General features: G+C 40.0%; 1 protein-coding gene across 2 annotated transcripts in view; it reads left to right on the forward strand.

The window, feature by feature from the left end:
- PCSK5 (proprotein convertase subtilisin/kexin type 5) overlaps positions 1 to 15,493 on the forward strand; it is a 436,684-nt gene that overhangs the window by 238,226 nt on the left and 182,965 nt on the right. For both annotated transcript variants that reach the window (XM_012650669.1, XM_012650668.1), the window contains exons 11-12: positions 12,555 to 12,672; positions 14,389 to 14,577. In XM_012650669.1, the coding sequence (XP_012506123.1) occupies positions 12,555 to 12,672; positions 14,389 to 14,577 (307 nt within the window). The remainder of the gene's footprint in view (positions 1 to 12,554; positions 12,673 to 14,388; positions 14,578 to 15,493) is intronic.

Consider the following 15,493-nt stretch of genomic DNA (forward strand, 5'->3'; position numbering starts at 1 on the left):
TTGCCATGTGACTTTGCAAAGATTTAAAGAAAGTAAGTAACATAATTGTAGTTAGGCATCTTGAGTTGCTTTAAGACTATTATGCAGGCAGAATGACAAAAGCATTTAGAGTTCATAGATGACTTTTTATCCTTCCAAAGTTTTACATTAATATTCTTTTTCATGGCCGTGAAGCCAACTTAGAATTGTCAGTAGCCTTAGGGAGCTGCATTGCTTTTCTGAACCCACCAGAGGTCACAATGTATATGCATTCTTAATATGCTGTGTGGGGTGATTTTGTCTAGAAATCATTTGCTTCTCTTCATGTTTTACCCTCAGAAGTATCTTCAAAGCCAAGACAGAAGATATGTGTCCAGCTTTGTTCCAAAGTTTAATATTGTGCATCTTAGAAGCCTAAAACCCCCCACTGAATACCAGCTACATATTATTAAAAAATCAGAGAAGATAGCTAAAAATTGCAAGAAATGTCTATGATAGTTTGACAGAACTACCATAGTTGGTTGCACAGGTTGTTAACTGCACAGAGGAGCCAGACTGAAGGCTTAAGTGGATGGGAACTGAAATCCAGCCTGGCATCCACTCACCAAGGCGTGTGCCCTGGAGTGAGATGATGTTTACCTTAAGGAAAGAGGTACCTTCTGCTCTAATTGGCAGGTCCCACAGGCACGACCCTGTTGCATAGAATTCTGTTGTGATTCCTCCCAAAGCTGGCAAAGGCACAGGTGTCTTTTAACAGGTATCCATCTGGAGATGGTCCTGTTCATTTTAACCATCAGCCGTTGCTTCTATCTTCACATTCACAAAACCTGTTTCTTCAGTAGCAAATTAACTCAGTGTCACCAGAGCCAAATAGAGTTTTGAAATATCTGTGACTGTTTCCTCACTAGCTTTATCACCAGCTCTCTAGGCAAAGTTTAAGTAAAATCTCAGAATTTTCAGTGAGTCTGAGTGCTAAGCACAAATTTATTATTCTTTTCGTAACCCTTTTTACATTCACCCTCTTTTGTGACCAGAAATAACATTTGAAGCTTAACGAATTTAAACGTGTAACTGTTTCATCTGGGGCCCACTAGAGGAAAATTCATATTTGTGGTGAAGAGTCCTTGTAAATATCGACATCTGTAGAGTAAATGAGCCCAGAGCAGCGGTGAAAAGGCTTTATTTGAAATCTTCCATGGTTATCACCAAGCTGTCTTGGAAGGTATTCCCTGCAGAGCATCTTTTCTACCGAGGAACAGAGCTTTCAGTGTGAAAAGGAAAACTGTGATTGAGGTAAATAGGATTAACTCTTTTATTGAAATTAATGCATGCATATCAGTTTGGACTCTGGCGTCAAATATTCCTAGCATAGATTGCAGCACCAGTTGTATGTTCCCCATCACGGGAGAGGGCTCTAACTTGCCGTGGCCACACCGAGACTGTGGTAAGTGGGCATGGTGGAGACTTGCTCAGGATCGGTAAGATGGCCCAAATGAACAAGAGGAAAAGGGCCCTATGATTACATCTTTTTAAAATATAATTTTAGTAAAGGTGGCTTAGCCTTTCCTATCCTCTTTTGTTATCCAGAGATATCTTTACATTGGGGCCAGTGTCTATAATATATAAACCAACAAAGATAAAAAAAAAAGATCCTGAAAATTCACCCTGGTTCTGTGCATGACTTCCTAAGGCCACCGCATTTACAGTGACACACCAGGCAGTTGCTTTGCAGAATCCATCTGGATACATCTTCTGGGAAATAAATAGAGCCAGACTTTTTCTTAGAATCACCATTCAGTCTTTACACATGTTCCCATCCTGCTGGCCTTTGGCGTTTCAAAGCAATTAAACTTCTATCACGCATCGCAATAATGGTTTCAACAGACTTCATTTTATGGTGTTATACCGGAAGACACAGTACACACTGAAATTTCCAGAGTCATCCTTGAAGGAGCCAAAAAGAAAGGTATTGTGATCCCTGCTAGAAGGTAATAAATGGGAAGTTGCTCTTTGATAGTCAGTGTCATTCTTCCAACTATGCATGCTTGGTCAGCTCTAATTAAAAAAAAAGGGCCTAAGCATGAATATAAAGTAAAGTATCTTTTCCATACTAATATCTTCACACTCAGGGAAAATCCCTGATAGAAATGATTGAAGAAGATCATTTCTCAGCAAGAATTGGGGAAAGTGTTATGGGCCAGATGTTAAACTTTCCTGCTAAGCCCAACATATTTTTTTCTACACATGATGTTTTAATGAGTTCCGAAGAAGTTTTGAAGACGAGAGCCGTTTTTATGCAGTTTGATTTGCAAAAGGCAAAGGAAGTTATGTAGATGACTTCTCCAAACGTTTTTTCCACTTTGTTACCTTGCCAGGGTTATTCTGAGGATTGTGATGGATTTGAATACCTTAGTTAAAAGAAATACTGTATGTCTTATAGACAACAGTAAGCAGTGGATAAATATATAGTAGAAAGAGATTCTGAAGACTTGAGCTCAAGTCCCGTGACTTTTCAGGAGTTCTTCTCATGTTCATGAGACTTAGTTTCTTTAGCTGTAAAATGTGAATAATACTATCTTGCTGATAGGATTGTTGTGAAGATTTTATTAGCTAATGTGTAATAAAGTACATATGTAAGATATTATTTTACCTCCCATATGAAATTTCCTCTAGGCATCTTATTTTGAGAAGCATGGTTGGTGCATTAAATGTGCTTCAATTGTAGAGGCAGTAGGATATTTTCACCTTTGTACATTGAGTATGATTGTTTTTTATTTCAACTCAATCAAACCCTGATTCTGTCCTAGCAATGCGTATAACTTAATGCCATAAGTAATGTGCATCCAAAGAAGGAAGCATCTAGACCAACCTGTGCTTGAAGTGTGAGAGATCTATAGGTTAATTACAAGAACTTGATCTCCTTAAAATGTTTTTGTAAAAGAAGCAAAAATGTTTGGGATAACTCATATAAAAAGATATTGGCATCGTATACTGTGTAGCCAGCTGTCATCTCTTGTGCCCCTGGCATGAGGAAAGGGGTATGTGGGAATCCTGCCTGCAGAGTCTCAGGCCCTATGTTGGGGATGTTAGCCTCATTAACCAGACTTTTCCAGGAGAGATACCAGCCCTAATACCCTAAGTAAGTGGTTCTCAAAGTGTGGTCCCTGGACCAACAATATCAGCATCATCTGAGAACTCGTTAGAAATGCAAATTCTGGGCCTTGCCTCAAAACTACTGAATCATTGGGACCGAGCAGTCTGTGCTTTAACAAGTCCTGAGTGGATCTGATGCACATGCGAGTTTGGGAACAACTGACCTAAGTCACCCACTGTATGTAGTAAAGTAACTTCTCTGCCGTGCATTTGAATGGTGCTAATGAAATGCCATCCCCAGAAGAACTGAAAAAATGGTCTCTCGAGTCATGTTTTTTCTGCAGTTTCAATAAGGAATTCGTGAATGGTGCTCCCCAAACATCCCATCCCTTGTCAGTTGCTGAACCATTTGCTCCCAGCTGCATTCATTCTCCTGCCTATCAATTGGACTATGACCCTCTCTTTTCAAACTAAGTATCACCCTTCTTAGAGGTGGGAAAAATGTTTCCATGTCCTGCTGCCTTAATCCTTTCCTTCCTTTCACAACTAGAAATTCCCAACAAGTAGTCTGAATTAGCTGCCTCAGTTTCCTTACCATTCAGTCCTTCTTTAATTTCCTACAGTCTTGTTTCCACTTCCACCTGTGAGTTGAAATTGCTCTGTGACCTTGACCCATCTCCTGCTTGCCAAGTCAGAAGGCTTGGGTTTTATGTTCTTGACCTACCCGGTCCAGATCTCTTTTTCCTTCCTTTGGTAATACAAAGATATAGTCCCTGTTCTTCTGTGGGTCTTTACTGATTGCTGTCTCCCTTTCTTTAACCATAGTCCTTTCCTGAGGTCTGTTGCTTAGAGAGCTCTGGAGAGAGGGGCCTCTCTCCCTCCCTCTCTCTCCTAGCCCCCTTCCTCTCACATCCTCTTAGTTCCACTGCTTTTCTTTCACATTCCTGCCTTCCTTTCAGTTACAAATATCACCTCCTTGCTAATGATTTTCGGTTCTACATCTTCAACATTGTCTTCATTACCAATCTGGAATCTCTGCACAAGGCTCTCATGACGGCGTCTAAAACTCAGAATCTCCAAAACAGAATCCATCAATCATCTTTCACAAAAAAACTTCTCCCCAAAACTGACCTCCATGGTCAGGGGACACTCTTCTGCCCATGACTCTGCTCACCTTGACTCCTCCGTCTCCTGGGTCGTCTACCTTGTGTGGGGTGCACAATCCCCTTGCTCCTTTCTCACCTGATCTCTTATTTCATTCACCGTTTCCATCACCTGGTTTGTGCTCTTCCGTGCCTGTACCATGGCAGTAACTAGTTCCCTGCTTCGGCCCTTCTGCCCTTTGATATCCTGTGTAACCAATGTCAGAGCGATCTTTCCAGAGTATCAATGAAATTATGTTATTTCCTTGATCTTCCTTGGCTACTCATTGCCTCCAGATGAAACCCAGCCATGCATTTGAGGCCCATACAGCTTCCTTGAGGAAATCACTATTCCACCTATCCTGGTCTCCTTACTTTCCCTCCGTGAATCCAAATCTTACTCAAGGATTTAAAGGCCACATCAAGTGTTCTTTCTCCTAAGAGAATATTCACTTTACATTAATGGCTTTTCTAAAATTTTACAAAAATTTTTCTATTGTCCATTAAGCCTAAAACTTATTTCAGTTTTATATAAATGAAAAGGAATGTTTGTGAGAAGCTTAATGCAGTGCTTAAAACCTAGAAGGTTAAGTGGTAACTTTCTTCCCAGTGAGATAATGATATTCCCAGTTACAAGGAGTATTTTTTTCTCCACCTCCAATGGTGAGGGAAGGCTCCATGTCAGGTGAGCCAGTGAATGTCTAGGTGGATGAAATACCCAAATCTTTATAATTACTGTTAACCATTGAGTAAGCATGCACTCATTTCAAATAAATATCAACTAGATTTTCTATTCCTTTCTTTTATGAAAATTTAAGGAAAAAGAAAATTATAAGGAAAATTAAATGAAGAATTCTCTGAAAATAATATGTAAGTAATCCACAAAGAGGAATTTTGACTGCTGGCTTAATCTTCAAGATCCCATTTGGTTAATGCTTAGCTCAAGTTTTACACCAAGAAAATCTAGGTTGGGAAGCTGACATATGGTCAGTCTAATCTTCAATTAGCCTTTACCCAAAGGCCCTCATAGTGCATGCTTTATCTTGTTCTCATCTCTGTCCAGACAATCTTAGTTTACTAAAAACAAGCAAAAATGGAATGTGGATATGCCCTGAGCTCCCTAGCTGGGTCTCCATCCCCAAGCTGGTAAAATAGTTTTCCTGCTTCTGTTCAAGAAATACAAGTCAATTACCTTAAGCAAATTACTTGCTTATTATAACCATGTTAGGAGTAAATAAATGAAGACTAGCCAGAGAAAAGAAGAAAATCATTGGACATTTTTTCTTTCCTTAACATAGAAAGAGGCCCTTGGGAGAAGGCAGACGTATCTCCTTCTTGTTATAACTCTGCAAATTAAACAAATAATAATAAATATATATTTTATATATGCATACATAAATATTTATATATAATTGATGTGTATATAAATATATATATATATCCCCATATATGTATAATGAAGCTCATTGAACTTGGAGATAGAGGAACTCACTGTGCTTCCCTGAGCTCCTATGACTTCATCTTCATACTGATGAGCGTGGCTACGCACAGCTGCTAACCAAACCCACCCCAAGAGGAGCTTTGAAGTTCAGACCCAGGAGACAGCCGAGTATCTGGAAACTTTCCACATGAGAGTCCTCAGTAGCTCTGGGGACGGCTGACATGTTTGGATCCGGCTGGAGTTGTTACTAGAGCCTGAGATTTTAGGAAGAGCAAGGGAAAAATAAAAACAAACCAGGCAGTGGAATGCAGGTGCCAGCTGCTCCACTTTCCTACCCCAAGGGAGTCTGCATTTTGCACTAGGAGCAGAAGAAAGCATTGCAACTAGAGTTCTGATTCTCTCCCTAAGAAGCTCATGTGCCTTTCGCACTGAAATCTAAAAGGGTACGAAATGAAGAGATGTCGGAGAAAGGGAGTACAGCAAAGGAAGAAATGGGTGATTCTGCGAACATTCCAGCTTTCACCTGTTCAGGATGTTCAGGTGTGGAATTGCCGACATGAGACTGAAAAGCATCACCTCCCACTTTTTCATTCTTAGAACGCTTACGTTGTATATTTTCATAGATAGCTGTTTATTTCTGCCTTAGAAAGGCCGTACTTAAGTGTTTGCATTATGCATGCGGGACCTGGTAACTTAGGAAACTGTCCCAGACCCTCTCAGTTGCATGCCCTCCTCCTGTCCCGCATGTTTGGCCTGGTGTGATTAATAGGTGCGGAAGGCACAGGGTCCCTAGTGGGAGCAGTTACTTCAGTGCAGGTGGTTTGGCACATTGAGGATCAAAGGATGCAAAGGTGCTAGGACTCCAACAGCTGCAGACAGCTCTTTGATCTCTGGTTTGGAGTTTCTACCGAGCCCATAGATCAAGCAGCCTCCCCCCGCCAGCCCCAAGATAGGAATTTAGGAAACCACCTTTTATTCTTGTGGTTTACTTATAGGTAGATGAGAATAGCAACAACTTGATTGATGGCAGACGACACCCAGCAATCATGGTTGGCTTTCCGTTCTCCAGCAGTCTGATCTCACCCTCTGTTTCCTGTGATGTTTACCACTCCCCTCATCCCTGCTTACCACTTACCCCAGGCACCACCCGCTCCAGGGGTGCTGGTTTCCTCAATGCCTCGGTGAACCACACAAAGACTTGATTGATATTAAACCAGGAAACTCATAGAATGTGCCACCTGCATCTATCTCCACCTGACCAAATCCTACACATGCAGCAAAGCACAGTCCAAATGCAGATCACTCCCCCCTCAGGTTGTCTTACCTTACGGTAAACCTTGGCTAACATCGCTCAGGTACTGACTATGCACCTGGATCTATGGGGGTCCTTCGCATCCATTGTCTTTTTGCCTAATTTCTTACTCTTTTGAAGTCCTTTTATACTGTACTTACACAATTACGTAGTTCGGTGCTTTTAACTGGTTCTCAGTAAAATAGTAAAGTTATCCTTGTCTCACTCCCTACTTGACAGAGAACACAAATCATTTTGTTTCTTTTGGACCCTCCCTGTTTAGTATGGTGTTGAATACAGAGTAGGCGCTTTACAGTGGAATCAGTGATAGAATCATTAATTGGATCAATTATTAGCTTATATTGGTAAAGTATAATGAAATGGACACTTTTGAATAATCAAATAATTGAACCTAAGTTTTTAGCCGTATTTCCTATTTTGGTGATTGTGTGCATCTTAAATACAAATATAAGTGCAAGAGGCCTCGTCTACCCTCGGTGACTAGACTGTCAATATTGAAAGTTCTGAGAGTTCTATGCTAGTCTACACAGCAGCGTCACATTACTATCTCAGTTCCACGTAGTGTGACCAGTCTCCTTGTTTGCCCAGGAAAGAGGGGATTCCCAGGACACAACAATTTCAATACTAAAATTAGAATTGTCCTGAGCAAACCTGAACATTTAGTCACCCTGGTCAGATGGAATGATTTCCTCAATGGGAGACACTGGCTGGGCTTTTATATTAAATACTCAGTGATGGATAGCTGTCGCTAAGTTGCCTTTTGTGAGTTATAGGCAAAATTCTGTTTCTCATAGGCTATTTGTAGAGAGTTTTTTGTTTGCCCTATTTTGCAGTGGATGGTACATCTGACAGCTGATAGCAGAAAAGTCCTTCTTCAGCTCAGGAAGCTCAATACCTTTTTAACCGATCAACTCCTTTATTATACATGGAGTGCTTTACTCATAGTCATTTTAAAGTCATCATGAAATATCCATTTAGTGTAATTTAAAAAAAAAGATTGAAAATACCTGGCTCCAGTAAGGATAGTCCACTAAAAGAAATAAACGTATACCGAATTTCCCCGGTTATAGCTTATGTTCAGAAACTTACAATTTTTTTTTTCCTGCTAAGCTTTCTAGCTTATCTTTAGAATTGAGTTTTTTAGGCCTCCTAGCTAAAGCTGTTGCTTAAATTAACTGAATCTGCTTTCAAACTCTGAAATTACCTACTTGTGTGCCTAACGATTAGCTTCTCACAGCACTTCTGGTCTTATCCGAAAATGAGAATATAACTGCCAGAGAATATTATGTATTTTTCTGAGCTCTGTTGTCCATCTGACTATTCCAAGCAGGGAAGCCTTTGGATAACTTTGAATAAAAACTAGTTGTACATCTGGTGTAAGACGAAAGGACTTTTCCTGAGCTTATCTGCATACATAAATGAGACTGTTTATAAGGTCTTGATTACTATCTTATACATATCCAAATGTAAATAGCCCCGAAGCCTAAAGGAACAGATATAATGTTATGCAAGTTTTTCAAATCCCCTTTATTGAAACAGAGCTTGTCCTATCTCATTCTACTGAAAAATAAATTTACTTTCTGAAATCTACTTTGGTAACTTCGCTTCAAGATCTTTAATTATTCTGTATACATGCCTTGTTCCCTCAATATCTTTTTAATATTTGATTTTTGAATTTTAACTAAGGTTAAAACTGAATGGAATGTTTGCTGCCCCACTTGCAGGAATGAAAAATTCTATTTGAACTGGTCGGGATTCCTATTCCCGCCAATGTTAACAGTACTCTGATTTCATAGATTTTTTGCATTTTGCACGGTGCTTTCATAGAGTGACTTCCACCTGATCATCATAAAATTATTTTCAGGCCCAGGTTTTGCTCTGAGCTTGGGATAAAAAATGTGCATAAATAAGACTAGTTATGGAGTGGCCATAGTCACAACCAGTTGTTTGCATGGTATAGTTGCTCTAATTGTAAATTTGTAAAATGTGAATATTGGCTCTATACTTGAATAAATTGCAAGTGTGAAGGATGACTTTACAGAAGTCAGTAATAAGAAGAACAGACCTCTTATTTCCCCTTACGATTCTTTAGTAAACACTTTATGGCACTTGGTGAATAAAGTCCACTCATTTATTGAGCAAATATTTATGAAAGCCCTCCTCTAAGCCAGGTGCTCCGCAGCCTCTGGAGAGAGTCACACCTTGAGTACTGTGGCCCATCGTGGTAACACAAGGATGGGAAAGACAGCCTTGACTCAGTCACCAAAAAGATCAGTGTTTCTCTCTTTGTAGGTCGTTTTAGAGTGTGAAAATCTTGTGTTATATAAAAAATTATTAGTGTTTCCAAACCATTTAATGCCTGTTTCTCCTACTGATACCACATTTTGAGGGAGTTTATCTGCCCAACACATTTGTTGTGTAATTATTTTCTTACTAGTATTTACCACAAAAACCAAAATGACTACCAATCAGATTATATGGAGTTGATGTGTTGCCAGCCCAAAAAAGGGTGGGGGGGAAGGAAAATAAAGAAATGTATTCCATGTTTTTCTAAGACTGTGTATCATCATTGTGGACAAATACAGATTTCCAGTATTTTAAAATACTAAAAATCTCTGTTACTGACTCAATAACCGTCGTTGATCTAATCCAATCCCCTTGTTTATTAATGTTAGTATAAATTTTTTTCTGTCGACCTGCCAGACTGTAGTTTAACTGTAGCTGGTCAACCTCTTTTCTGAACATCTTTTTGGAGTGTTTCATGAACAGACATTGTCTCTGGAGGGTAGGAACTGAATTGGAAAAGAAAACAAATTTATGGCCTTTATAAAGACTCAAGGTGTTTTCTACTCAAGGTGTTTCTCTACTTTCTAGTTAAGTAGAAACAGGTATGAGGTGTTTGTTGTATTCGATGATTCTTTGTGTTCATTTATGTGCTAACGGTTGTTAGGTGGACAGTTATTGGGGAGGAGGGTGGTGCAGGAGCAAGAGCAGCTGAGCCCAAGCACAGGGGCTCAGGCGGGGGCTGTCCTGGCATAGCAGTGGCAGTTCTGGACTCTTGCCCACCCCTCTCCCCACTCTCCTTCTCCACATCCCATGTACCAATCAAACTGTTAGTCCCATTTCCAGAAACTGAGAGAAAATGGTAAGTTGTGCTAGTCTAAAACCACTTAACACTAGCATGGGGGAGGTTTGAGTACCAATCAGAGGTAAAGAGTCTGGTATAATTTGGTAAAAATTCAATTTCCCCAAGGGAAAAAAAAAAAAACCTTAGAATGTTTGTGATGAAATGGTATAGGCTATGGTTAGATGATGAGTGAGAACGTTTTATTGACATGAACTTTAACAAAGAGCTCCACAGTTTGGTCTCCTTAAGCCTAAACTTGACATTTCATCTGTATCATGTGGGTCCTGCTGTCTCTTTTTAATTATCCCTTATAATATTAGGTAACTAAAACTAAATATTCAGAATTGTTCATGGCAGTTACCAATTTGTGATGAGGTTTTTGATGACTTTTATTTTCTTTATTCCTTTCTGGATATATCTTTTCCAGATAAGATTTTTTACAATGAACATGCATTACTTTTTAAGCAGAAAAAAATTATTAATAATAAACGTTGCAGAAGTACATGTATAAACATCCTACATATATTCTCACCATAGCAAAGTAGGTTTTTACTATTATTATTATTTAGTAGTCTGTCTGGCTAAGTACCTGATACTAAAATAATAAGCCCTACATTTGTATGGTTCTTTATACAGATTTTCTCACATGAGACACATAATAATACCTAATGAAGTTAATCATTGTGATGGGCTAGGTCATCATATTCCAAAACAAGAAAATTGTGGATTAATTTCTTTTTGCTGAGAATTGTGTGATTACCAAATAGCATAAATGAAGCAGCACTTTTTAATCCCAGCACAATTTTCCTTTTTTATTGGCTATAATTTTCTCTTCTCCTTTCATGTGCATAAAGTGCTGCTTAAGCTCATGGAACATAACAAAGAAATATAAGACCCAGTTCCTATCATCAAACAGTTTCTATGATACACTTAGAGTAAAAAGACATGTGCTGACAGAGATCATTAGCAATGCAATCGATGGCATAGATAAAAAGTGCAGTGCCTAAGACAGTGCCTGGCACATTGAAGGGACTCAAGAAAGGATGGATGGATAGCTGGGTGGGTGGGTGGATGGATGGATGGACAGAAGCACAGATGGATTTACAAATTAATTAGTTTTCAGAGAAAAAAGGAGAAAAGTTCACTGGTCACAGATGGCTGAATTTCAGTAAATATCTTTCGACTTTTCTATTGGTCAGAGAATACTAGGAAATGATAGGCTAGCCAGGCCTTCAGAAACTTGTACAAGTAGGGTTTGACTCTGCAGAGAGGAGGAATGAGGGAATGTCAGGCCAAGAGCTCAGCAACGGCACAGGCAATGAGGCAGAAAGAACAAGGTCTGACTGGGGACTTTAGGAGTTTCCTAAAGCAAAAGTTTTGGTGAGGAGGTTGTTTTGAAAGTAGAATGGGACTATGTCCTAGAACATTGTGAATTTCAAGCTGGTATATTTAAAGAATCCATAAGCATGGGCAGCTATAGAACTTTTGTATAAAGTAATTAATATGATAATGAAAAATGTTTTAGAAAAAAACTGGTACCAGTATGACTTCATGTTGACTATAAAGAAATAAGAGACAGCTCAGTACAAAGTGGAGATTGTAAGTATCCAACCAGAATTTTAAAGTATTTTCAGAAAGAACTGCACATGTAGATCTTGCTGTATCATCATTAAAATATTCCTATATGTAATTGAAGTTTCTGAGACAGTTATGTCAAATTCAGCTTTAGATCAATAGGTATGCTAATTGAGAACTAAAAGATTTGAAGACAAGAAGCTGGCATAAAATTCTAGAGGCCTCCAAATATTTCATGCATAAAGTTTAATAAATTTTTTATATGCTAGAAGAAAGGTAATAATTTATGTCTCTTGAGGTATTCAACCTAATTACTAGATATGTCAGAAAATTGATATTTCCTGCATGTAAGTTCTTCTGGTACTATAAGAAGTTGTATACATTGTCACTTCTCTTTAAAACTATTAATAATTTGATCTTACAAAAGCAATGATGTCATCACTTTTGAATGCAAGTGATTAACAGTGGGGCCCTGGAGCAGAACTGTGTACTAGCATCCAGCTGGACCACTGACTTGCTAGTCAGTCTTGGCCAAGTCTCTCTCTGTTCCTCAGTTTTCTCATCCATGGGTGATGATAATAATAGCACTAACATCTTAAGATTGTTGGGAGGATTAAATGTAAAAAGATAGAAGAGTGCTCAGCATGTAGTAACAATTCATAAATGATAGTCATGCTACTGGTAATATATAATCAAGGAAAATGTATATTCATCTTCTTTCCTTGTCATAGTTGTTTATTTGTTTTTCAAATCATTGCTGGAAAGATAGGTAGTATCCCATGGGGATGTGTCTGAGATCTCTGCTGAGTGACATTATAACCCAACGTACGTAGCATAGGTTGCACCTAACCACAGTGAAGTTGACCAGCCTCTTGCCTTCCACAGTGAGCCACCTCTACGGATTTGGACTGATGGACGCGGAAGCCATGGTGATGGAGGCAGAGAAGTGGACCACGGTTCCCCGGCAGCATGTGTGTGTGGAGAGCACAGACCGACAAATCAAGTAATGCTTGCTGCCAGCAGACAGCATGAGGGTGCCCCCAAAGAGAGCAAGCCTGCACAAGTCCTCAAGACAGCCCCTTGTTGCATACGGAAGCTAAAAGCTTCTGTAGTGTCTTTCCAATGGAATTATGACATTGTAATAGAATGTCTAGAATTCTAAGCTGTTCAATCCACACTACGATAACCCAAGGATCCTTAAAAGAAAAGCATCTCTTAAAAAGAGACTTGGGGATATGCTTACAGATAGGCTTTCTGAAGTTTTCTATTCTGTCAATATTTCTGTTTGCTAGTGCAAGTATTCTCCAGAAGTCAGTGTGCTTCAAACCACTGAAGCAACTATATACCATGGAGTTATCCAAAGAGTGGTGCAAAATGTACAGTAACTGATTGCAGTTTACTCAGAGATTTTAGGGTCTGTTCCCCAGTTTTACCTGCACAGACTCAGAGGCTGTGCTGACAAGTTCACTAAACAACTGTGTGAAGTCTCTCCTAGGTGCTAAATCCCAGAAACAGGATTCTACCTTAGGGGCTTTATTAGCGTTTTCCTCTTTCTTTTCAGAGTTTCTTTTCAGAGACTTTTCAGAGTTTCTTTTCAGAAGTTTCTTTTCAGAGACTTCTCTCTCTCTGAAAAATATTTTTGAACTTTGGTTAGTGATGAAACTAGAGCCATTATAATTCTTGAGGAAATTTGTTAGGAAGCAAAAATAAATGGACTTCAGTTGTTAGAACTTTTTTTTTTTTTTCTATTCTACTCTTTTGTGGCAAGAAATGAGAGAAAAAAACCCAAGGAGTGGAAAGTTAACCTATATTTATTGAGCACTTATTTATGGGCCAAGCCCAGTGCTAGAAACTTCCATGTATATTTTCTTCTTAAAACTTTATAACAACTTGAGTATTATTCCCATTTGACAATTGAGGAAATGGGATCAAAGGGATTATTTGATTATTCATTCACAAACTCATTCACCAATTCAGGAGCTATTTTTCTCGCACTTACTGGGCATCAAGCACTGAGCTAGATATTAGGAATGAAAAGGGGAGTAAGAAATGCCCCCTGCCCTTGTGGAGCTTAATCTTTGGCCTTGAAGGAAGAAGAATGAGCCACAGAGACATCATGAGGCAGACTAGTGTGTGCAAAGTCCCCAACGTGGGAAACTTGAATTATTCCAGAAGTTGAACTGACGCCAGTGTGGCTGGAGCCCAGCGTTCAAGGGGAACCATGGTACAGGAGGAAGACAGGAACCTGTAGGCAACAGGGAAGAATGTACCAGTGGCTTATAGGGCAAGGAATTGGAAGAGCAGGGATTTGAACCATGGACATGCTTATCCCCAAGCCTCCACTGTGCCACAATACAGTGGTGCTCTAAGGGTATTCTGTAGATCAGGTAACATCACTGTTACCTGAGAACTTGTTAGAAATGCAAATTCTTGGGACCTATCCAATCACTTTGGGGCCGGGGCCCAGCAATCTGTGTTTTAACAAGGTGATAGCAATGCACACTCAAGTTGATGTCCCTTCATTCCCCTTTTCCTCTCACATCTCTCCCACTGTCTCATCATTAATCCCTTTAGTGGCGCAGTCATTCGGGTGGTAGCACTGCTGTAAGTATCCAGTGGCCAGCTGCTTGCCTGACATCAGGTACTCACTCCAAGCCTCCGGATTCACTCAGCTAACCTCCGCCATGTAGTTTGCTCAAACTCCCTCTCTCTGTTGTAGGACGATTCGCCCCAACAGTGCAGTGCGCTCCATCTACAAAGCCTCGGGCTGCTCCGATAACCCCAACCGCCACGTCAACTACCTGGAGCACGTCGTCGTGCGCATCACCATCACCCACCCCAGGAGGGGAGACCTGGCCATCTACCTGACCTCGCCCTCGGGAACTAGGTCCCAGCTTTTGGCCAACAGGTACAGTGATGGCTTCTGCCCAGCAGGGTAGGGGTCACACTGGCATTCAGCTGTTCTTTCGGGTACTAAACGGCAGCTGCTCCTTACTCCTGCCCTGGGAACCACCTGGCCGGGAGCTTAGATGTCATAATCTCATTGCTCACAATAGAGGATATGAAGCTGCCTGGGACCTATAGCATGGAAAAGTATGGCATTTAATAGTTAGTTAAAGGATGACTAAAGAAAAGTTGAAGGCCATTTGTTCCTTATCCTAAAAAGGAATTGCAGAGCACGAACTTCTAAGGCCTCTGAGATCCAACCCTCACCCCACTCACTTCATTGTATCTGCTGACATTTGCTACAGATTAACTGGATTCTCTTGCCCAAGTACTGACTTTCAGAAGTTAAAGGAAATTCTATTTTTTAAAAGCAAGTACTGGCAAATTTTTCCTGTCAAGAGCCATATAGTAAATATTTTGAGCTTTGCGGGCCGTGTCTCTATCCTAACTACCCAACTCCATCGTTAGGAGTATGACAGCCACCATGGACAATATAAATGAATGGGCACAACTCTGTTCCAATAAACCCCTACTTACAGACAGGCAGGGGCATTGAGAGGCTGGCCGATGCAAGCCTGCACAACCAAAAGTGAGACTGAACTTGCCAGTTGCTTTTAAAAATCCCCAAATTTCATCTACCCTAGGACAGTGAGAAAAAGAAAGAATAATAGCATTTATAGGCAATAGTGACTAGCAGTACAGAACCTGAAATCTTCAAGTGCATTTTATTTCTGTGCTTAGATTTGCTGTGTTCCTCTTTCAAACCTAACATCTCCCATTACTGCAAGAGAAACCTGGGCTTACATAATATTCTAAACATGAAGTGTGGCGTTGCCAGAATCACTGTGTGTAGATGCAAGGACTGTAAGGATTCCTCC

Source organism: Propithecus coquereli, unplaced genomic scaffold (assembly GCF_000956105.1).
Source record: "Propithecus coquereli isolate 6110/MARCELLA unplaced genomic scaffold, Pcoq_1.0 Scaffold339, whole genome shotgun sequence".
In the NCBI taxonomy this organism is placed as follows: Eukaryota; Metazoa; Chordata; class Mammalia; order Primates; family Indriidae; genus Propithecus; species Propithecus coquereli.